The 25,293-nt window shown below is 41.5% G+C and overlaps 2 protein-coding genes across 3 annotated transcripts; both read left to right on the top strand.

The window, feature by feature from the left end:
• Window positions 1–2,489: 2,489 nt before the first annotated feature.
• LOC311226923 (uncharacterized protein) lies at window positions 2,490–6,534 on the top strand. The gene is made up of 4 exons (XM_084312388.1): window positions 2,490–3,178; window positions 4,352–4,478; window positions 4,561–5,069; window positions 6,084–6,534. Exons 1-4 carry the CDS (start codon window positions 2,495–2,497, stop codon window positions 6,189–6,191), a joined length of 1,428 nt encoding a protein of 475 aa, XP_084168514.1. The 5' UTR covers window positions 2,490–2,494; the 3' UTR covers window positions 6,192–6,534.
• A 666-nt stretch (window positions 6,535–7,200) lies between these two features.
• LOC311226845 (uncharacterized protein) lies at window positions 7,201–25,288 on the top strand. 2 transcript variants are annotated; one of them, XM_084312266.1, is made up of 11 exons: window positions 7,201–7,876; window positions 10,199–10,283; window positions 10,373–10,881; window positions 11,288–11,461; window positions 13,612–13,785; window positions 16,439–16,616; window positions 16,849–17,189; window positions 17,343–17,516; window positions 21,732–21,909; window positions 22,126–22,551; window positions 24,448–25,288. In XM_084312266.1, the coding sequence occupies exons 1-11, from the start codon at window positions 7,268–7,270 to the stop codon at window positions 24,615–24,617; spliced, it is 3,018 nt and encodes a 1,005-aa protein (XP_084168392.1). In that variant the 5' UTR covers window positions 7,201–7,267; the 3' UTR covers window positions 24,618–25,288. The 2 variants fall into 2 exon arrangements, with proteins under 2 accessions (XP_084168392.1, XP_084168391.1); XM_084312265.1 differs by having other exon boundaries at window positions 16,849–17,228.
• Window positions 25,289–25,293: the final 5 nt, after the last annotated feature.

The following is a 25,293-nucleotide window of genomic DNA, read 5'->3' as shown; positions in this document are numbered from 1 at the left end:
TGGATGGATGGATGGATGGATGGATGGATGGATGGATGGATGGATGGATGGATGGATGGATGGATGGATGGATGGATGGATGGATGGATGGATGGATGGATGGATGGATGGATGGATGGATGGATGGATGGATGGATGGATGGATGGATGGATGGATGGATGGATGGATAGATAGATAGATAGATAGATAGATAGATAGATAGATAGATAGATAGATAGATAGATAGATGGATGGATGGATGGATGGATGGATGGATGGATGGATGGATGGATGGATGGATGGATGGATGGATGGATGGATGGATGGATGGATGGATGGATGGATGGATGGATGGATGGATGGATGGATGGATAGATAGATAGATAGATAGATAGATAGATAGATAGATAGATAGATAGATAGATAGATAGATAGATAGATAGATAGATAGATAGATAGATAGATAGATAGATAGATAGATAGATAGATAGATAGATAGATGCAGTGGATGACAGGAAGAGGGGATATGAAGGGAGAAGAAGACACTTTATACTATTGACATTTACTTTGTGTTTCACCTGGGAAGTGAAGTGTGTAAAGTGGATGTGGGTGGGCAGGGGGAAATATGGCAAACACATGCATGCACACACATGCACACAAACACATACACGCACATGCACGCAAGCGGATGCCCACTTGCGCACACACACTCTCTCTCTCTGAAGGGCTTCTCCCACAGCTACTTGTGCGTTGTAAGCATGGCTCTACGCAGCCAGACAACCAGGGGGTTGTAGCAAAGCAGGGTCCTCCATCCACTCTTGCCCAGCAGCCAGCACTCTGTGGTGGCCTCAAGGCCGAACCTCTTACCCTCCCTGGCCCACCATGGCTCTCCACTCACCCACTCAACTCAATTCACAGCATAACCACTCAAGTAGTATGTCATGCTAAACATGTCTCATACAAGCAAGGATGGAGTGCAGAAACACACCCTTTCTTGGCTCTCTCCCATGATGTAAATACAAACACACATGCACACACACCACACCACACCCCCCACACACACACACACACACACACACACATGTAAACAAACACACTACAAGTGTCTGCTCCAATGTAGGTAGCCATAGCAACACAGTTGCCAGCGTACATGCTCTTTGGCTTCACTGAGCGTGGCAGCAAGGCCAGTCACTCAGCACCCAGCACACACACAGACACACACAATGCATTATTTACCTAGGAACAGTAGCAGATACAGCCTATATGTGCTAAATATGCATAGGCTACTGTCTATTTATTTTGTCATGACATAAGTGATCTGTTACCATGGGTGAATTCTGGAGACTGTTACATAAAAAGTAATTGCATTAAGAGATAACTGTGCTCTGGGGACAGTCCAAAGTTCCTTTAAATTATACTGCCATCTATAGGTGAAACCCTACAAGTACATCAACAAAAAACTGTTCTTGGTTCCCTTTCTTGCTATGATCTCCATGGATATACACCAGTTATACACCCCTGGCATCTGAAGGACTAGGTGTCATGTAATGTTGTGACAGGGTTTGTCTCCCCCTCACCCTCAACTACACATGGAAACACTCCTTGTAGAAAGACAACTTCAGGACTGATTGATTGATTGATTGAAAACTTTAATTAACAGATTGCAGAATGGGTACAGTACAGTACAGCTCAATACACACAATTGTTAAGGGGATGCAGACCAGAGAAAGACTTTCGTCTTGTTTACATCAGGGTCCCCCATTTTCAATTCATAATGACATTTATGACATACTCAATATACAGATATAAAAATCTAATTTAATCATCTAATCTAAACTAATCATGACATTTATGACATACATATATGCAGTACTGTTACATTTGTGACATACAAGATATGCAAATATACAGTACTGTTAAACAGAGATCCTAGCAGTAAATATATACATACAAGGGGGAGGGAACTGTACATTTATGATGAATTGAAAATGGGGGACCCTGATGTAAACAAGACGGACGTCTTTCTCTGGTCTGCATCCCCTTAACAATTGTGTGTATTGAGCCGTACTGTATTGTACCCATTCTGCAAGCTGTTAACACAATTTCCAATCAATCAATCAATCAATCAATCAATCAATCAATCAATTAATCAATTAATCAATCAATCAATCAATCAATAAATCAATCAATACATAGACATACAACTGCAATTACCACATGATGTAGCCACCAGGAGACTAGTTCGGAGTCGGACAGTATGTCAGACCTTCAAGCAATGCTAGAATATAAACCTCACTTGGGTGGCCTTCCCCTTTAATTAATGTAAGAGGAAACGTGCAATGCATTTATTGTAGGTTACGGTAGGTGGCGGTAGGCGACTATATTCGCTGATTTGCGACCAGCCAACAAACACAGAGGAGAAGAAGACAACTGGGAACGAGGTTAGTCGTTAGAAGAAGTAAGAAGTGAACTCATATCACGGAGAGATAGTCCTACTTGTTAAGTTAAATGTAAATGGCCAAAGGCGACGCAGGAGTTTGTATAATGAATAAAGCGTTGGTCATTGGTTATCCATGTCGTCTGTGTGGGTGCGATTTGACCAAGGCTGGGCCGAAATTCAGCCTCTTTTGGGGCAAAGGACTAGTGTCCACACGCCCGGACTACACCGCAGCCTTTGAGACCTTGGTGGGACCTGTCCGTCTCGGAGACGGCCGTCCGACCGCGATCTGCAGCGCCTGCCGCGACCTTCTCGGTTCATACGTCCAGACCAAAGCCACGTTGGACCAGATCTGCTCTGAGATCAGAAGCAAGGCGTGCGAAACGCACAATGTTCAAATGGACCCAGCTGTCAAAACAGATTGTTTAGAGCGACCCGCCCATGCGGTTGTCAGGGCGACGTCAGTTATTGACTGTGCCGCTGTCGTCCAAATCAATACAGAACATTCATATGATTATGATGATGGTGGTGGTGGACGTCCGGTTTGTGGTTCTAGTACAGCAGGCGTGTCGCAGAAAACCACCAACACGAACACCACCCCTCTAAAGTTACAGACCCCAACGTGTCCAGACTTTACAGCTTTACAATATGTAATGTTTCCTAAATCATGCACACCTGAGGCAGCAATAAGCCAAAAGAAGAAGAGGAAATCATGCACACTACCCCAGACGCAGAATCGAGCTTTTGATAAACGAGTTCAGGTGACTACCCAACCTCCTCCAATGTACAGTTTCTTCCCCCTCAAATACTTTCTTCTTTTTTTAGACTCTTTAGTTTTGTATCACAAACAGTACTGTATTTGTAGATCTGGTATGTCATAAATGTCTAGATGTAGCAGTACTGTATCTGTATCATGTGTCCTGATGAATTGAAAATGGGGGACCCTGATGTAAACAAGACGAAAGTCTTTCTCTGGTCTGCATCCCCTTAACTGTACTGTATTGTACCCATTCTGCAATCGGTAATAAAATGTTCAATCAATCAATTTAGAACACAATTTCACAAAAAACATGGCTGCCTGTAACATTGTTTTGTGCATGTCAATGGAAGAGACGACGGTTGCTATGTGTTTATATATTAAATATATGATTTTGTTGGAGAAATAGTTTAGTGTCTTAATACTGGATCTTGTGAACAAGTCACAGTGGAACAGTAATATCAGGCTTTTGTTTTTAAGTGGTTACCAATGGTTACAGGCAGCCATACTGGAAGAAATAACTACACAAACATTCCTGGCAAGGCCTCTAATGTGGGTGGTTAGTTAACACATCTCCATGGTGAACGTAGAATAAGAAAAGAGTAGAAATGACCGGAACAGTCCTTCTGCATTCTCTTGTGTCAACATATATGAGTGAAATTAAACTATTCCCAATTTTGCTGGTGACTCACACTGTGAGAACCGCCTGTCTATAGGATATTCATTGCAGTAGCCTACATCCTATCAAGTGGGCTTTGCAGGCAATGGGATTAGTATTAATGCTTAAAGGGCTTTAAAGGAATATGCCAACATTATAGGAAATGTGCTTAACGTCTTCTCCAAAGTCATGACAATTCAGCTATCCTAGCTTAGCATAAAATATTGGAAGTGGATACAGACAGACCACTGGCACTAGCCTAGCTGTAGCTGTTGGCCAAAAACACCCCTCCTGGAGTTTTCAGCTAGGCTAGTGGTCCATACCCACTTCCATTAATTTCTGCTAAACTAAGCTAGCTTGCAACCGGATAGCTTTCTACTGAACGCACAGAGAGGAAATTGGTGTCTTATCTTCTTGTCTGACTCTGGAGAAGACGGTAATAGCATTTTCCATAATGTTGGCATGTTCCTTTAACATGCACCTATTTAGTAAATTATATCCTTGTTTTCCTATTGACAGGTGGCAGTAGAATACCACAATGGTATTAAACGGACCAGGATCCTGAGGGGGAAATGGCAGAGCGTTGGGGAATGTCTTGTCCGAGCGCGCTATCAATATGTGGTACATCCGCTGATGGCCATGCCAGGTATGCTAGTGAACCAATAGAAACCTCTTGTCGTGTTACATAAGATGTTGTCATTTTCAGAGGTTTTCCTTGTCGTCTCCAGATGTGGTTCCATCCATCGTCACCGCTGTCCTGGAGTTGATGAAGAAGGAATGCAAGGATTTGCGAGACAGAGGGTCTGTCCTCAAACAGACGTCTGCATCTTCCCTGGCTCAGTTTGAGTGGGACAAGGTGGTAGAAGAATTGGAGAACCTGGCGCCCACCTTGCTCAGGTTCCTGAGAGCAGCGTGCGGTATGGCAGACAGCTGGAAACCAGAAACCATCGCGGACCTCGATAAGGAGAACAGGATGGCTATGGCGGGATCGATCCTGCTCAACGTTCGCTATCCGTCTATGAACGCACCGCTTTATGTCAACGGCATAGACTTGTACAAAGCGGGGGTGAAGAGGAGGACCTTCACCTCGTTGCGGAGGATAGGCTTCTGCGTGGACTATCAAAATATACTTGCAAAGCTTCGGGAGAGTGCGGAGGGGAGACTGTTCGTAAGAAAAGGGCACACCGGTCACACGCCAGCCTCTGCGGTTGAAAGCACCGTGGATACAGAGGAGCAAGTAAGAACCGTTTCTCCTCATCACTGGGTAGCTGGTCACAGTGTGGTAGGGCTGACCCCGGATGCTTCAAAGCTTCAGTCGCTGCCCATAGTAAATGCCAAAACCACTAACCCTAACTGGTCAAAGTTTAGTGACCGATAGAACGGGTCTGGTGGGTTTTTATCAGAGCACATGGCACTTTTAAAAAAACATTTTATTTAACCAGGCAGGTCAATTAACAACGAAGTATTATTCTCAGTGACGGCCTGGCGAGAGGAAAAAAGGTCCCCTCGAAAGGGTAACGGGGAAAGGGGACAAAAACATTTTAAATAAAATTAAATATAGAAGAGAGACCGATGGTACAAACATCATAGAGGCATGGGAAATAGTTAAAACACACATCAAACAAACAACCAAATGAAATACATCATACATGATACATACATGAAGCAGAACAGTCAAATTACAGTTAAAAGGCTGGGTGACCGTTGCAGGTGTGTAATGTATAGAGAGGAGAGGGAGAGACAGTCAGCTAGGGACTGGGGCAGTTTCTGCTTAAACACATGAAATGACGGAAATTATGAAAGTTTAAGGGAGCTTTGGGGAGAGTTCCAGTCATTTGCTGCAGCAAAAAGAAAGGAACAGACAGTGCGGCAATTGGCAATTGATAAAGAGATGCAATTACTGGACAGTTGTTATGGGAAAGGTCTTGTAAATAAGTAGAGGCCAGTGATGAAGTCGCCTGGTGTGGAGTGAGGGCCAGCCTATCAATTTATACAGTTCACAATGGTGGGTGGAAAAAGGTGCGCCAGTGGCTGAGTGGTGGAGAACATCAAGCCTGTTAAGGGCACACTTGGAAGCCATTTCATAGATGACATCACCATAATCAAACATGGGGAGTATGGTCATCAACCCAAATCAGGGTTCCCATTGAAACATTAATCACAGTGTTGGTCAGCAATTGCAATCACTTTAGTAAGTAAGAAAGGAAGGGCATAATCAAATTCTCTGTCTGAGCGGTGTATCTGTTTTTAGGAGAACGTCAACAGATCCAATGAAGGAGAGGAAGAAGAGCCGACGGAGACGGAAGGACCAGAGAAATGGAGGAAACGGGGAACTGACACAGAGATGGTGGACGTTTGAGCTGCTTTTTCCCCACCTTCCAAAGTGATGAGGACGGATGGAGATGACAACAGAGACATGAGACTTGTTTTTTTTTACCCAGAGGGCCAGCCTACGATGTCCCTGACTGATTGACTGACTGAATGACTCACTTACTGACTGACTGACCCACTTGTTTGTATTAACACCACCACAGATACAAGGCATCTTGAATATGCAGAAAATCATTCAAGATGTTAATATAATTTATCAATTAACTTTCCCTTTTTTTTCTACATGTATTATGCTACAATATGTATTGTGCATCTATTGATGTTGTCATGAATATTGATGAATATTATACCACAGAAACTACCATCCTCAGACCAATACACACGGTGATGGGCAGCATTTCTATTAAATGTATTTGAAATGATATTATGTAATTACTTTTATTTAGTCATTTTCTGTTTTGCAGCCATCGCAAAATCACATTATTTGTGCACAAAATACTTCTAAGGACAGTGTTTTTGTATTTAGAAATAAGGTAAGAAATAAATAATAATAAATGACAAGCCAGTGAGAGACAGCTGGATGTTGTCATAATTAGGCGAATGAGAATGAATACTGGTGTTGATTTTAGAAAACAAGCAACTGATCACACTATCCGGAGTATATCATAAGGGCTGCTCTCAGACCAGCAGACTACATAGTTATTCACCAGTCAGACTGAAAGAGCAGATTATATCATGTTGAAGGAATATACTGTACTCCCTTCTGTACATACACCGGCTTAGGCTGTTCAATTATGCAACCATTCAAAACCCAGAAAATGAAAGTAAAACAGCATATTCCATAAAGACACGGTCTAACTGGGCATGAATACATTTGGAAAAAGCTGTGATAGGCGAGCATTAACACTTCGAGACAGTAGGCGGCGGTGTCTCACATTACAGGTAACGTTTATTTGTCGATATCCGAGAAGAAGAAACGGAGATATCCGCTCACGGGCAACTTCCGCCAGCCACACGACACTTATACGACACGATATTTGAAGAGGAAAGAAAGGCCAGTCTGGATTAAACTTTTTAGAGGCACGACCAGGTGCACAGCAGTAGATGGAGACAGACACGTTTGCTGTAATGAATGACGTGTGGGTCATCGTCGGTTATCCGGCTCCATGTCGTCTGTGTGGGTGCGATTTGACCGAAGCTGGGCCGAAATTCAGCCTCTTTTGGGGCAAAGGACTGTCCACACGCCCGGACTACATCGCAGCCTTTGAGACCTTGGTGGGACCTGTCGTCCGTCCGACCGCGATCTGCAGCGCCTGCCGCGACCTGCTCGGTTCATACGTCCAGACCAAAGCCACGTTGGACCAGATCTGTACTGAGATCAAAAGCAAGGCATGCGAAACGCACAAGGTTCAAATGGACACAGCTGTCAAAACAGAGCGACCCGACCATCAGGTTGTCAGGGCGACGTCAGTTATTGATTGTGCCACCGCTGTCGTCCAAATCAAGACAGAACATTCATATTATGATTATGGTGATGATGGTGGTGAACGTCCGGTTTGTGGTTCTAGTACAGCAGGCATGACCCACATGAACACCACCCCTCTAAAGTTACAGACCCCAACGTGTCCAGACGCTTTAAAATGTGTAATGTTTCCTAAATCATGCAGCACACCACCCCAGACGCAGACTCCAGCTTTTGAAAAACGAGTTCAGGTGAGTGGGCTTCTGTCCCAGGGATCCCCAACTGGGGATTTTTGTTTGTGATTTAGAACACACTTTCTGTAAACAGGGGTGCCTGCTGTAACATTGTTTTGTGCATGGCAATGGAAGAGACTACGGTTGCTATGTGTTATATATTAAATATATGATTGTGTTTCCCTCGAAGTCAACTTCCTGCCTGTTGTTGCTACGCAACTGCAGCGTGGGGGGTTACTGCCCAGCCTGGTACATTGTGTACGGTTCATTTAGTGCAGAAACGGATCGTTAAAGCGGCAAATTAAAGACAATCAATCGGAATTGTCTTCAGTCCTTCACAATGCCAACGAGCTGCTGTGTTACGCGTTGTACTAATGACAAAAACAGAAATCCAAATCGCAAGTTTTATACCATCACGGAGGAAAAAGTGGCTGGTGGCTAACGTTCGGCTAACTGGCTCTGGTGTTGTGGTCGTGGTAGCTACATGCTAAGCTAACGTTAATCACATCATATCGAACCTATAGGAGCTTATCTTATCTAATCTTATGTCACGTGGATGTTTGATCGGGTAGTGGCACACGTGGTACCACCACGTAAGATTAGATAAGATAAGCTCCTATCGGTTCGATATTCGAGAGTTGGCCATGTCTGTATGTGTTTTGTATGGACATTATGTCAAGTCAATCAGGGGGAGCTTCTTTGAATCATATCTCGCCTTAGAATCACCAGAAAGGCTTTCGAAATAGTGAAATGCCATGTTGGCCTCAATATTTTCAAAACAAATCGTATGAAAATGTTATGAAATGAACAAGAATGTGATAAAACATGTAATAAAAACGGACCTCAACCCATGCATTTGATGGTAGAAAATAAATCCGTATGGCCCCCCTATACCAAGATGGCGGCGGTCTCGTGACATCAGTGTGTTCGAATAGTTTAGTGGATCTTGTGAACAAGTCACAGTGGAACAGTAATATCAGGCTTTTGTTTTTAAGTGGTTACCAATGGTTACAGGCAGCCATACTGGAAGAAATAACTACACAAACATTCCTTGCAAGGCCTCTAATGTGGGTGGTTAACACATCTCCATGGTGAACGTAGAATAAGAAAAGAGTAGAAATGACCGGAACAGTCCTTCTGCATTCTCTCATTGTGTCAACATATATGAGTGAAATTAAAACGATTCCCAATTTTGCTGGTGACTCACACTGTGAGAACCGCCTGTCTATAGGATATTCATTGCAGTAGCCTACATCCTATCAAGTGGGCTTTGCAGGCAATGGGATTAGTATTAATGCTTAAAGGGCTTTAAAGGAATATGCCAACATTATAGGAAATGTGCTTAACGTCTTCTCTAAAGTCATGACAATTCAGCTATCCTAGCTTAGCATAAAATATTGGAAGTGGATACAGACAGACCACTGGCACTAGCCTAGCTGTTGTCCAAAAACACCCCTCCTGGAGTGTTCAGCTAGACTAGTGGTCCATACCCACTTCCGTTAATTTCTGCTAAACTAAGCTAGCTTGCAACCAGATAGCTTTCTACTGAACGCACAGAGAGGAAATTGGTGTCTTATCTTCTTGTCTGACTCTGGAGACTCTGGAGAAGACGGTAATCGCATTTTCCATAATGTTCCTTTAACATGCACCTATTTAGTAAATTATATCCTTTTTTTTTATTTTAACACATATAAACAAACATGACAACACACGATAAGATACACAAGCATTAATATACAGTGTATATCCAACGAAATTACCATTTATACCAATGTCTTATACAGGATATACCCCTAATACCTGTTATCTAAAAACCTACACACATATGCTCCAGCTCGAACCCCCCCCTCCCGGACCCCTCTTTGGATAGTACCTCCATTATCCCTCGCTCCTAACCAGACACTACCATTATAAGCTAGCTTTTATTCTCTCCACCACTTCTAACCACATTGACATTTTGGATTCATTGAGACCCAGAATTCTTGCTGTAGATATTTCTTGATAAATCACATCGAGATATGTAAGAAACCAAACTTTCCGGCAAATTTTTTCCGGTTGAAACCAGCGTGATGTGATCAGCTTTTTAGCTACTGTGATACCCGATAACCCGATAAAACCAATCTCTTTAGCTGTGGATTTACTGCAAACTCAAAAACATCATTCAATAGTAATACAGAGGGGTGTACAGGTATATTCCAAGATACGAGTTTTGATAATTGTTGGGTCACATCTTTCCAGAATGTCTTAACTGGTGGGCAGTCCCAATACATGTGCATAAATGTCCCTTCGTCCCCATTTGTACATTGGGAGCATTTGATATCCTTGTTTTCCTATTGACAGATCGCAGTAGTAACTTGCAATAGTAAACGGACCAGGATCCTGAGGGGGAATCAACATGTGGTACATCCGCTGATGGCCGTGCCAGGTACGCTAGTGAACCAATAGAAAGTAGAAACCTCTTGTCGTGTTACATAAGATGTTGTCATTTTCAGAGGTTTTCCTTGTCGTCTCCAGGTGTGGCTCCATCTGTCGTCACCGCTGTCCTGGAGTTGATGAAGAAGGAATGCAAGGATTTGCGAGACAGAGGGTCTGTCCTCAAACACACGTCTGCATCTTCCCTGGCTCAGTTTGAGTGGGACAAGGTGGTAGAAGAATTGGAGAACCTGGCGCCCACCTTGCTCAGGTTCCTGAGAGCAGCGTGCGGTATGGCAGACAGCTGGAAACCAGAAACCATCGCGGACCTCGATAAGGAGAACAGGATGGCTATGGCGGGATCGATCCTGCTCAACGTTCGCTATCCGTCTATGAACGCACCGCTTTATGTCAACGGCATAGACTTGTACAAAGCGGGGGTGAAGAGGAGGACCTTCACCTCGTTGCAGAGGATAGGCTTCTGCATGGACTATCAAAATATACTTGCAAAGCTTCGGGAGAGTGCAGAGGGGAGACTGTTCGTAAGAAGAGGGCACACCGGTCACACGCCAGCCTCTGCGGTTGAAAGCACCGTGGATACAGAGGAGCAAGTAAGAACCGCTTCTCCTCATCACTGGGTAGCTGGTCACAGTGTGGTAGGGCTGACCCCGGATGCTTCAAAGCTTCAGTCGCTGCCCATAGTAGATGCCAAAACCACTAACCCTAACTGGTCAAAGTTTAGTGACCGATAGAACGGGTCTGGTGGGTTTTTATCAGAGCACATGGAAGTCGTTCACCCCCACTCCAGGTGTCTATGGTGCACTGTGTGTGAGTGAAGTACTGTATGGCTATATACCATTCAATATAAATCACCAGGGTCAAATGATTGCATATTTGGGTCAAATGGTAGGTCGTATTCCAGCGCCCTATAGTCTGTCACCCCTACAGCTTGGCTGGATGGTAAATCCTTCTCACAAGACTAATATGATTCTATCTTTTCTTTCTTTCTTTTTGAAGGAAACGTTTGAACAAGATCATAAAGGGGGGAAAACGCAGGATACTGAGGCTGAGGTGGAGCACGATTACCAGCGGCCGCTTGACTCCGAAGCAGAGAGTCTGGATCCAGAGCCACACAGTGGACCACCAGACAGTAGTACAGCATCATCACAGTCATGTCTCAGTCCCAGACAGGTACCATCCTTTCCTTAGAGAGATACATTATTGTTGTATGTTCATTTGAATGTTATTTTTTCACCCAACATCCGCTGCTCGAGATTTGGTGATTTTGGGTGGTACAACTAATGTGCAAAAGGTCAAGGGGTGCACAAATGTAGTCTCTCCGCTGTGTTAAAAGTGTTATTATCAGTGTTATTATCAAATCAATCTTAGAACGTCGAACTCAGTGGTCACCAACCTTTTCCAACTCGAGATCACCTATGATGTCAAGTTCAACAGAGAAAGGCTAGATCGACCGACTCAAATTCACTGAGAAAAAAAAGGTACTTTTCAATTGATATAATTTAATTGTACCCACATTTAAGCCAATAGATACAGCGTTCAATCTCTCAAAGTGATAAAAGGGAAAGAATGAAACACATAATGATAGTAGGATTTCATTTTTTCCCTTACACCTATTCTTATTAAAGGTTTACATGTGTATGTTGATACAAACTTAACAACTTTTGCAAGTATAAAATACATAAAAACCTTTTTGAAAATGATAAAGATCACATTTGCATTTAGGCTGGGACAACTTATGTAGCCTAAAACAAAACTCATAAAGTTCAAACTTTCTTTTTAAATGAAACACCAGTGTAAGATCGGAACAATGTATGCAAAGTATAAAAAAACATGTACATAACATAAAATGGGTAATCTCTTGTGTATTCCCAGAGTCAAAACAGTGGATTACAAAACTGGGTCTGTCTTTCTAAAATCCATGTAACAAAAACAGTGCCTGTACTTATATAATACTTATATACAATATTTACCATTTACTGCTCTCCAAAGTAGCGATGTACTGTCAGCTGTCAGTGACGTAAACAGTCTAGCAGTGAAGTCAAATCACAGCGACGTAAAAAGTCTAACTAGCTTGCCCATATTGAAAACAAAAGGGGTGAAGGATATCTTAAAGGAACACGCCAACCTTTTGGGAAATTAGCTTATTTGCCATCTACCCTGGAGTTAGACCAGCAGATGCATACCCTTTTCTTCTCTGTGCATGCATTAGGCTTAGGGAACAGCCGCACTGTTAGCCTAGCTTAGCGTCATTCACTGGAAGTAGGTGTGCTAGTATAGCCTAGTTGCCAACAGTCACGAAATACACTCCAAATACAACTCCAAAACCTTCCTGTAAACATGTTGTGACCTGTGTATTTATTACCATGTGGAGAAAGAAAATAATAATAATTAGACATTTTCGTTTTCTTAGCAGATATATACTCTGAACTATTTTTTGCCGAACCACTGCTGCCTGGGAGCAGTGATTTCATCACCTCAAAAGGCCAGTTTTTCAAAAAAACAACAGGGCTTTTGAGGTGATGAAATCACTGCGCCCAGGCAGCAGTGGTTCGGCAATTTTTTTAATAAATCTGCTTAGAAAACGAAAATGTCAAAAATATATATATATATATTTCTCCACGTGGTAAATACACAGGTCACAACATGTTTACAGGAAAGTTATTGTGTATTGGGAGTCATTGTTTATTTTTTATTTTTTTTTAATATAGCACCTTACATAAGGTATCTCAAAGCGCTTTACATACATGGCATTATAGTATACGGACAAACACAGTACATGGACAAACACAGTACTAGTACTACAGCAGAGAAGCCCGTTTACTTTCGCTTTCAAACCAGCTGCAGCCTGAGAACTGGATTGTGAGGGGCTGTAACACTAAAGATGGCGGCAACGACAAAGAATTGCTGCAAAAGAAACATACATTTGTTGTTAAATATTTTATTTATTTTTTTTATTTTTTTTAATACTGATAACAATATCGATAATTATCGATATCGAGTGATAATGTCAAAGAACTGGTTGTCCATGACATTGAGATGGAAGAAGTGGTGGAGCAGGCTGCCAGTACAAACCATGCAGCCAGTGAGAAGAACGCCATCAGCACTGACACTGACGAGCCTGCCATCAAGTACCAGGTTGACATTGTGGAGGCTGCCAGTGAGAACCAGGCATTAATATGCACGATGCTACAGGAGCCACTGTACAAGTGAGGAGGAACAAGATTATATCGGTGGCTTGTCCCCAGTGTGAGCTTGGCTGGATGGTACATCCTTCTCACAAGACTAATATGATTCTATCTTTTCTTTCTTTCTTTTTGAAGGAAAAGTTTGAACAAGATCATACAGGGGGGAAAACGCCGGATACTGAGGATGAGGTGGAGCACGATCACCAGCGGCCGCTTGACTCCGAAGAAGAGAGTCTGGATCCAGAGCCACACAGCGGACCACCAGACAGTAGTACAGCATCATCACAGTCATGTCTCAGTCCCAGACAGGTACCATCCTTTCCTTAGAGAGATACATTATTGTTGTATGTTCATTTGAATGTTATTTTTTCACCCAACATCCGCTGCTCGAGATTTGGTGATTTTGGTGGTACAACTAATGTGCAAAAGGTCAAGGGGTGCACAAATGTAGTCTCTCCGCTGTGTTAAAAGTATTATTATCAGTGTTATTATCAAATCAATCTTAGAACGTCGAACTCAGTGGTCACCAACCTTTTCCAACTCAAGATCACCTATGATGTCAAGTTCAACAGAGAAAGGCTAGATCGACCGACTCAAATTCACTGAGAAAAAAAAAGTACTTTTCAATTGATATCATTTAATTGTACCCACATTTAAGCCAATAGATACAGCGTTCAATCTCTCAAAGTGATAAAAGGGAAAGAATGAAACACATAATGATAGTAGGATTTCATTTTTTCCCCTTACACCTATTCTTATTAAAGGTTTACATTTGTATGTTGATACAAACTTAACAACTTTTGCAAGTATAAAATACATAAAAACCTTTTTGAAAATGATAAAGATCACATTTGCATTTAGGCTGGGACAACTTATGTAGCCTAAAACAAAACTCATGAAAAGTTCAAACTTTCTTTTTAAATGAAACACCAGTGTAAGATCGGAACAATGTATGCAAAGTATAAAAAAAACATGTACATAACATAAAATGGGTAATCTCTTGTGTATTCCCAGAGTCAAAACAGTGGATTACAAAACTGGGTCTGTCTTTCTAAAATCCATGTAACAAAAACAGTGCCTGTACTTATATAATACTTATATACACAATATTTACCATTTACAATTATTGTTGACAACACACACACTACTGCACTGCTCTCCAAAGTAGCGACGTACTGTCAGCTGTCAGCGACGTAAAAAGTCTAACTAGCTTGCCCATATTGAAAACAAAAGGGGTGAAGGAAATCTTAAAGGAACACGCCAACCTTTTTGGAAATTAGCTTATTTGCCATCTACCCTGGAGTTAGACCAGCAGATGCATACCCTTTTCTTTTCTGTGCATGCATTAGGCTTAGGGAACAGCCGCACCGTTAGCCTAGCTTAGCGTCATTCACTGGAAGTGGGTGTGCCAGTATAGCCTAGTTGCCAACAGTCACGAAATACACTCCAAATACAACTCCAAAACCTTCCTGTAAACATGTTGTGACCTGTGTATTTATTACCATGTGGAGAAAGAAAATAATAATAATTAGACATTTTCGTTTTCTTAGCAGATATATACTCTGAATTTCTTTTTGCCGAACCACTGCTGCCTGGGCGCAGTGATTTAATCACCTCAAAAGGCCAGTTCAAAAACAAACAAAAAAACAGGGCTTTTGAGGTGATGAAATCACTGCGCCCAGGCAGCAGTGGTTCGGCAATTCTTTTGGTATATATCTGCTTAGAAAACGAAAATGTCAAAAAAAAATATATATATACCGTAATTCCTCTAATAGTAACCCCGGCTTGTATTTGTTTCAACTGTAGCGGGTACCAGGCTTGTATTAGGAGGAGGCCTGTATAAGAGGGAGGCCTATATTTCAAATTTTCAAACGGATCATAATGAATAAATCAACATTTTGTGTCAGTTTGAACCCAGTAAAATGTACTGGGTTCATTTATTGAAACCAAGTACTGTATGAAATAGTAAACAGTGCAATTACAGGTGGTCACTGGTCATTTCAACGTTTTCAAAGTGAAATCAAGTAACTCGCTCAGTATGCAGCTCAGTATATTAGTAACCCGGCTTGTATTAGGAGGCCGGCTTATAATTGCTTAGCTCAAGAGCGCACCCGGCCATTAATAGAGACCCGGCTTGTATTTGAGACCCGGTTACTATTAGAGGAATTACGGTATATTTCTCCACGTGGTAAATACACAGGTCACAACATGTTTACAGGAAAGTTATTGTGTATTGGGAGTCATTGTTTTTTTTTTTTTTTTTATATAGCACCTTACATAAGGTATCTCAAAGCGCTTTACATACATGGAATTATAGTATACGGACAAACACAGTACATGGACAAACACAGTACTAGTACTACAGCAGAGAAGCCTGTTTACTTTCGCTTTCAAACCAGCTGCAGCCTGAGAACTGGAGTGTGAGGGGCTGTAACACTAAAGATGGCGGCAACGACAAAGAATTGCTGCAAAAGAAACATATTTGTTGTTAAATATTTTTTTTTTTTTTTTTTTTTTTTTTTTTTTAATACTGATAACAATATCGATAATTATCGATATCGAGTGATATGATAATATTATCATATCATTATCGTGATAAAAATGTTGGCCATATCGCCCCCAGCCCTACCCCACATTACCCTAATATTAATTATATTTGTGCACAATGCATTGTAACCTTGTGACTGAGACTTTCTATGTCAGTAATGCATATGTAGCACGGTTTTTGTGTCTGTGGGTGATTATCTGTTCTTGAAAGTGTTTTTGCAACTTGTGAGATTACGTTTAGGTGTGGCAGAGCCTGTGTGATAACTAGTGGTTGCTAAGGGGATAATTGGTGATTACTACTGGTTGCTACATGGTTAGTTGGTGATTAATTAACACAATTCTTAATTAACCAAAATCTCCCCTCCCCTCCCGCACTGTACTGTACTCTACTCTACTCTACTCTACTCTACTCTAGTTAGGCCTACACATTACAGTTCAGATGAGGGGAATCATTCCTCAGCTGGAGAAATGTGGCAACTGCTGCACAGCATACCATTGCCCTTTCTGCAAGCCTGGTGTGTTTCAGCCAACATTTAGGAGCAGGGTCCTAACACATCTGGACAGACACAAAAGGCGAGCAGTGCAGCACAAAGGTATTCCCTGTTGTATTCATTGCATGTTGTTTTCTTGCACTGGTAACTCCTGTAAATGATGGACAAACATGTGGAAACAAAAGCATTGCAGTTTGACATGCACCATCAGCCATAACATTAAAACCACCTGCTTAAACACATTTTTTCATGATTAAAAATAAACACTCTATAAACACGGGTTTAAGCAGGTGGTTTTAATGTTATGGCTGATCGGTGTACATATCTTTTCCAGATCACACCATCTTTAAGTGCAATTTGGAATGCAGGGGCAATGGTCACTTCCACTGTCCCTCCTGCAAAACCACACATTTTGAGAAGAGAAACCGGTTTATAGCGCATCTGGCACTGTGCAGGAGCAGCTTCCACAGTACAGAAACACTGCATGTGGATGGAGGTGGCGGGGAGAGTAATGTCAAAGAACTGGTTGTCCATGACATTGAGATGGAAGAAGTGGTGGAGCGGGCTGCCAGTACAAACCATGCAGCCAGTGAGAAGAACGCCATCAGCACTGACACTGACGAGCCTGCCATCAAGTACCAGGTTGACATTGTGGAGGCTGCCAGTGAGAACCAGGTCATTAATATGCGCAATGCTACAGGAGCCACTGTACAAGTGAGGAGGAGCAAGATTATATCGGTGGCTTGTCCCCAGTGTGAGCTTGGCTGGATGGTACATCCTTCTCACAAGACTAATATGATTCTATCTTTTCTTTCTTTCTTTTTGAAGGAAAAGTTTGAACAAGATCATAAAGGGGGGAACAGGCCCGATACTGAGGATGAGGTGGAGCACGATTACCAGCGGCTGCTTGACTCCGAAGCAGAGAGTCTGGATCCAGAGCCACACAGCGGACCACCAGACGGTAGTACAGCATCATCACAGTCATGTCTCAGTCCCAGACAGGTACCATCCTTTCCTTAGAGAGATACATTATTGTTGTATGTTCATTTGAATGTTATTTTTTTCACCCAACATCCGCTGCTCGAGATTTGGTGATTTTGGGTGGTACAACTAATGTGCAAAAGGTCAAGGGGTGCACAAATGTAGTCTCTCCGCTTTGTTAAAAGTGTTATCAGTGTTATTATCAAATCAATCTTAAAACGTCGAACTCAGTGGTCACCAACCTTTTCCAACTCGAGATCACCTATGATGTCAAGTTCAACAGAGAAAGGCTAGATCTACTGACTCAAATTCACTGAGTAAAAAAAAAAAAGTACTTTTCAATTGATATCATTTAATTGTACCCACATTTAAGGCAATAGATACAGCGTTCAATCTCTCAAAGTGATAAAAGGGAAAGAATGAAACTCATAATGATAGTAGGATTTCATTTTTCCCCTTACACCTATTCTTATTAACACTTTGAGTGCCACGACTTTTACAGTGAAACCGAAAGAGCCCATTTCACAAAACAGCCTATATCTTCATCAAAATTAGTCTGATTATCCTAACACTGATAACATAGATTCTTTACCTGACATCAGATGGTATCCAACTGGTATATTCCAATTCCTGATCACCATTCGAAAAAATCGATAAGTGTATGGATCCAACGTGTGTACAGTGCAGTACATGATTCCGCGGGTCTGAGAGGCTCCAGAATGAACTGTGATAACCCCGGCTGCATCAGTGGACTGGAAAATGTGGAGTACAGGATTTTTTCCCCCATCCATTTTCATTGAGTCCATTCCAAAATCCCTTATGTCATCTGGGAGACGATAGGGGGCGCTTTTTTCCACATCTGATCGCCGGCGGCGCTCAGGTATACTAGGGTAGGCTCGCGTGATTCAATATGATTTCAGATCACTAAAAAAAAGATGAGAAAAAAATTCCGAGAGATCTCGTGAGTGGCTTTCAACATAACTATCGGAAACCCGAGATATCTCGTGAGTGGCAGTGAAAGTGTTAAATGTTTACATTTGTATGTTGATACAAACTTAACAACTTTTGCAAGTATAAAATACATAAAAACCTTTTTGAAAATGATAAAGATCACATTTGCATTTAGGCTGGGACAACCTATGTAGCATAAAACAAAACTCATGAAAAGTTCAAACTTTCTTTTTAAATGAAACACCAGTGTAAGATCGGAACAATGTATGCAAAGTATAAAAAAAACATGTACATAACATAAAATGGGTAATCTCTTGTGTATTCCCAGAGTCAAAACAGTGGATTACAAAACTGGTTCTGTCTTTCTAAAATCCATGTAACAAAAACAGTGCCTGTACTTATATAATACTTATATACAATATTTACCATTTACAATTATTGTTGACAACACACACACACTACTGCACTGCTCTCCAAAATAGCAACGTACTGTCAGCTGTCAGTGACGTAAACAGTCTAGCAGCGAAGTCAAATCACAGCGACGTAAAAAGTCTAACTAGCTTGCCCATATTGAAAACAAAAGGGGTGATGGAAATCTTAAAGGAACACGCCAACCTTTTGGGAAATTAGCTTATTTGCCATCTACCCTGGAGTTAGACCAGCAGATGCATACCCTTTTCTTCTCTGTGCATGCATTAGGCTTAGGGAACAGCCGCACCGTTAGTCTAGCTTAGCGTCATTCACTGGAAGTAGGTGTGCCAGTATAGCCTAGTTGCCAACAGTCAAGAAATACACTCCAAATACAACTCCAAAACCTTCCTGTAAACATGTTGTGACCTGTGTATTTATTACCATGTGGAGAAAGAAAATAATAATAATTAGACATTTTCGTTTTCTTAGCAGATATATACTCTGAACTATTTTTTGCCAAACCACTGCTGCCTGGGCGCAGTGATTTCATCACCTCAAAAGGCCAGTTTTTCAAAAAAACAACAGGGCTTTATATATAGTATATCTGCTTAGAAAACGAAAATGTCAAAAAAAAAAATATACCGGTATATATTTCTCCACGTGGTAAATACACAGGTCACAACATGTTTACAGGAAAGTTATTGTGTATTGGGAGTCATTGTTTTTTTTGTTTTTTTTAATATAGCACCTTACATAAGGTATCTCAAAGCGCTTTACATACATGGCATTATAGTATACGGACAAACACAGTACATGGACAAACACAGTACTAGTACTACAGCAGAGAAGCCTGTTTACTTTAGCTTTCAAACCAGCTGTAGCCTCCAGCTGCATCCACGGAGAATCCGCTCACTGGCAACTTCCGCCAGCCACAGGACGCGCCTGCCGCTGACAGGACGCGCGCTGATTGGCGGAAAGTACGGAAGTATCTCGAAGTACGTCTGGCGTAAACTACGGATCAGCGTTTCCGTTAGCCGGTAATTACCGGTATTTGACCGGCAAAATCTGTTGAAGTCCGACATATTTAATCTCTCCGGTCATAATGTCCGGTGAAAATAATTCCCTCTAAACACAATTAGATTATTTGAATTGTATTAAAATAGGCTAAAATTAAATAGCCTATGCGATGAACGAAACAATCATTACATTTGTCGTTGCTTCACCAAGCAGCCGGTCTAATAATGACATCCTGTTGTCAGCGCGAGCTGGCTGCTGATATATTTGCGAGAAGCATGGCTTGGCAGGGTGCAGTACTCCAATTCAGCCATTGGCAATTCAGCTGTTGGGTGGGGGCGCTGCTGAGCGGTTTCCAGACCGGACCTAAAAACACCACTCTGCCTGCTCCATGCTTCACGTAAATATATCAGCAGCCAGCTTGCGCTGACAACAGGATGTCATTATTAGACCGGCTGCTTGGTGAAGCAACGACAAATGTAATGATTGTTTCGTTCATCGCATAGGCTATTTAATTTTAGCCTATTTTAATACAATTCAAATAATCAAATTGTGCTTAGAGGGAATTATTTTCACCGGACATTATGAGCAGCACCAAGTCGTTGGGAGGTGGAGATATACATCACGGCGCAAACCCACGATAATGTTGCCGTCTCTCTCTGCCAAATTTCTCAGTTCTTCGCTTGATATAATTAATACAAATGTCCAATATAACGGAATTCGTTAGCTCATAAAAATGTGATTATAACAGACTGCTGTTTATTAAGGTCGGGCAGACTGCCCACCGACACCTCAAGTCGGCAGCAGCACGAAGTCTCGAGGGACTTATTTTATTTGGAATATATTAATGACTATATACGCAAAAGTAGCCTAGTTTTAAGTTAAAATATTATAAATGCCTTGATGATGTCATTCTTTATATAGGCCTATCAATTGTTTTTAAGCTCAATAAACTCTGACCGGAATTTATCCCATTTGTCCGGTAGATTGAAATCTACCGGACACTCAGACCTGCAAAAAAAAATTCTAACGGAAACCCTGCTACGGATGTTTCTCTACGTTAGCGAACGTTAATTGAACGTCAAAAGCAGACGCAGTTAGTTAGCACGCAGTTCGTTAGCAAACAACTTTAACAAAGATGGAGAAATGCAATTACAAGGTAAGCCTTATTATTACCTTGTATTCATTTATAAGATAAGATAAATTCAGCAGCATGGGGAGGGGGGAGGGGAGGTACAGGTAGTAGAAGACATAGAGGTACAGGTCACATAATTATAGTACAGTGGAGAAGTAAAAATAGAATAAAAAGGCAGTGTAAACAATATACAATATTATTAACTCTGGACATGTGCATATGAGCAACAAGGTGCGAGATGTATATCAGTTATTTTGCCCTACAATAAATATAGTTGCAATATATAATCTAATAATCCAATAGTCTAAATCTAATCCTAAATTATCTAATTATCACAGTTGTGTTTGGAACCCAATATAGAGAGATGGAGAGAGAGGGAGAAAGCGCTGCCTGGCAGGAACCATGACACTAATATATAATCTAAATGCTAAACGCATACAACTGGACACCCTGTGCAAAGTGACTGTTTATGTCTTTCTGTTAGATTTTCTATGTCAGTAATGCATATGTAGCATGGTTTTTGTGTCTGGGTGATTATCTGTTCTTGAGAAGTGTTTTTGCAACTTGTGAGATTACGTTTAGGTGTGGCAGAGCCTGTGTGGTTGCTAAGGGGATTATTGGTGACTACTACTGGTTGCTACATGGTTAGTTGGTGATTAATTATCACAATTCTTAATTAACCAAAATCTCCCTCCCCTCCCGCACTGTACTGTAATGTACTCTAGTTAGGCCTACACATTACAGTTCAGATGAGGGGAATCATTCCTCAGCTGGAACCATGTGTCAACTGCTGCACAGCATACCATTGCCCTTTCTGCAAGCCTGGTGTGTTTAAGCCAACGATTAGGAGCAAGGTCCTAATACATCTGGACAGACACAAAAGGCGAGCAGTGCAGCACAAAGGTATTCCCTGTTGTATTCATTGCATGTTGTTTTCTTGCACTGGTAACTCCTGTAAATGATGGACAAACATGTGGAAACAAAAGCATTGCAGTTTGACATGCACCATCAGCCATAACATTAAAACCACCTGCTTAAACACATTTTTTCATGATTAAAAATAAACACTCTATAAATAATAATGTATAATAATATAATGTTATGGCTGATCTTTTCCAGATCACACCATCTTTAAGTGCAATTTGGAATGCAGGGGCAATGGTCACTTCCACTGTCCCTCCTGCAAAACCACACATTTTGAGAAGAGAAACCGGTTTACAGCGCATCTGGCACTGTGCAGGAGCAGCTTCCACAGTACAGAAACACTGCATGTGGATGGAGGTGGCGGGGAGAGTAATGTCAAAGAACTGGTTGTCCGTGCAGCCAGTGAGAACACCATCAGCACTGACACTGACGAGCCTGCCATCAAGGTTGTCATTGTGGAGGCTACCAGTGAGAACCAGGTCATTAATATGCACGATGCTACAGGAGCCACTGTACATGTGAGGAGGAGCAAGATTATATCGGTGGCTTGTCCCCAGTGTGCAGTAGTAATCAACAAGAAGAATCTGAAAATGCACATGAAAAGAAAACACTCTGAACCAGGTGAACCACGGAGCTCATTCTGCACCTTCTTTAGATCACATGTACAAAAAATCTAAGCAAATGAATAGAGTGAAGATGATTAAACAGAAGGTTTTGTAGATAGTAGATACAGTACTGAATTCTTCCGTACAAAAAATCTAAGCTAATGAATAAAGGGAAGATGATTAAACAAGGTTCTGTAGATACAGTACTGAATTCTGCCATCTGGACAAATGCAATTTGAAATATGATTATAGAATATCAGGCCTATAAATTACCTTATTATAGCCAAGTCGCACATCTATGGATCGGGCCAAATCTCCCCTTTCCAATCCGGCTATCTCCCATTCTTCCTCTCACTCTCTCTACCGGACTGCTTGTAGTAAAATCCGTACTTTACGCTTTTCCGGTTGCCAGAGGTCTGAGGCCATAGATTTATATAACCATAGATATATATAATGACTAGATGGTGCAAGGCGGAGTCTCCTGCGTAGTTCACCAGCGGCCATCTTGCTACAGTTAACTATTCTGGTACGTATTATGGTAGCTGCTTTAAAGTGAGTGAAAGTACTCTTAACTCGCTGTAATCTTGACAGATTTACAAATGGTTTGGTTTATTACAAACATTAACGTGGCTATGATTCAGGATGCTTGGACATGTTGAAATTATTTTCATATGAAAGTCCATTATAAGTAAGTATGCAGTATAACCACATCTCTGATGTTTTTAACAAACCAAACGGTTGAAAATGTAGCAAGCTATGGTTATTTCAATAGTACATGCACTAGGGCTGACCCCTATTAGTCGACTAATCGATCGAAAGGAGCCGTAGTCATTCTTTCCAAAAGAAAAGAGGCGTAGAAGCGTGGCTAACGCTAATGGCATGCATACCAGAGGCTAACTGCCTAAGAAAACAGGCACAGAGGCACTGAAAGAGGATTTCACACATCTAATGAACACACTAGACTAGACAAATATCAAGATGTATCCATCAGTGGACCAATTGCATTATTTTGCAGAGGACAAGAAGCCTTCCGTCGACTTTTTTCATAGTCGACTAATAGTCGACTATCTGCTAATTTCAGCCAATCAAAGTCGACTATCCAAATCCTTAGTCGGGGACAGCCCTAACATGCACTATAGACATTCATGTTATGAGTGCGCATGCTACCTGTAGCAAGATGGCCGCCATGTGGCAATGTCTGTCTCCGTTGGCCAGCAGCGTGGGTGAGTCATCTAGTCTTTATATATATCTATGTATATAACTAGATGGTGCAAGGCGGAGTCTCCAACGTAGTTCACCGGCAGCCATCTTGTCACAGGCAACACGCCCATTCATAACATGAATGTCTATGGTGCATGTACTATTGAAATAAATAACCATAGCTTGCTACATTTTCAACCATTTGGTGTTAAAAACATCAGAGATGTGGTTATACTGCATACTTACTTATAATGGACTTTTTATATGAAAATCCATTATAAGCATGCAGTATGATAACTACATCTCTGACGTTTATAACAAACCAAACCGTTTGAAAATCGGTTTAAAATTTTTGCAAGCTATGGTTATTTCAATAGTACATGCACCATAGACATTAATGTTATGTGGGCGTGCTGCCTGTGGCAAGATGGCCGCCACGTGGCAACATCTGTCTCCATTGGCCAGCAGCACGGGTGAGTCATCTAGCCTTTATATATGTCTATGTCTGAGGCTGCCAGAGGCTTGGCCTGCGAGAGGCCTACAGGTTAGTGGTAGTGAAAGGGTTAACCTATAAATGGTTAATCGTGGTCTACATTAGCAATTGCAAAAAAGGGAACAATATCTGTCTGACTAGTGTATCTGTACTGTATCTGTTTTAGGAGAACAGCTCTGAATGAATGAATGATTAATGAATAAAAACTTTATTTAACAGATTGCAGAATGGGTACAATACAGTACGGCTCTGATGAGGAAGAGTTGACTGATATGGAAGAACCTGCTAAATCAAAGAAACGGAGAACTAACACGGAGACGCTGGATATTTTCACTGCTCTCTCCCGACCGCTCAAAGTGATGAGGAAGAACCGAGATGATGACGCATGAACATTTTATGTTTTTCTTAATATCACAGGCATGAGACATCTGGATCGAAATGTTTTTTCTTATTTTAGAACTATGCATTCTGTATTGGAATTCTATGACTATAGCTTTTGTTCATCATTAGGATGTTAAGTAGGCCTACCATACAATACAAGTGTTGAGGATCTATCGATGTGCACATAAATATTCATGGTGAGTGGACCTACAAGTAGGCATAGCAACCACAGAAATTACATGAATATCAATCAGAAATGTAGAAAACCATATGCACACAAAGGATTACTGAACTACGCACATCCCAACGGTCTTAATGGTGCATCTCCAGAAAGGTGTCTCTTGGTGACAGAGGATTAAAGCATTTGTTGACTTATTTCCAGCGTCTGTTCTCTTGTTTCCTGGTTCCGGGTGAGTATGTTCAAGATCATTATTACCACTGATCGTCCGTACCATAAAATACATGCAAGCTATGTAGGTACATACTCCTACCACTGCCCTTGACCAAGACATTAGCATTAGAACTGGAGTTGGTCCCTGGGCACAGGACTGTGGCTACCCACTGCTCCTGAATATTAAGGATGGATCATGCAGAGGACAAATTCCTGGTATACTGTATGTAAAAGAATATGTACTTTGTAATAAAGAAATTCTAATATATATATTTTTTATTTAATTGAATGAT

This window comes from Notolepis coatsorum, assembly GCF_963971535.1.
Source record: "Notolepis coatsorum genome assembly, chromosome: 4".
NCBI lineage: Eukaryota > Metazoa > Chordata > Actinopteri > Aulopiformes > Paralepididae > Notolepis > Notolepis coatsorum.
Note: the sequence above shows the minus strand (reverse complement) of the source record. Positions and strands in the feature narration are given on the sequence as shown.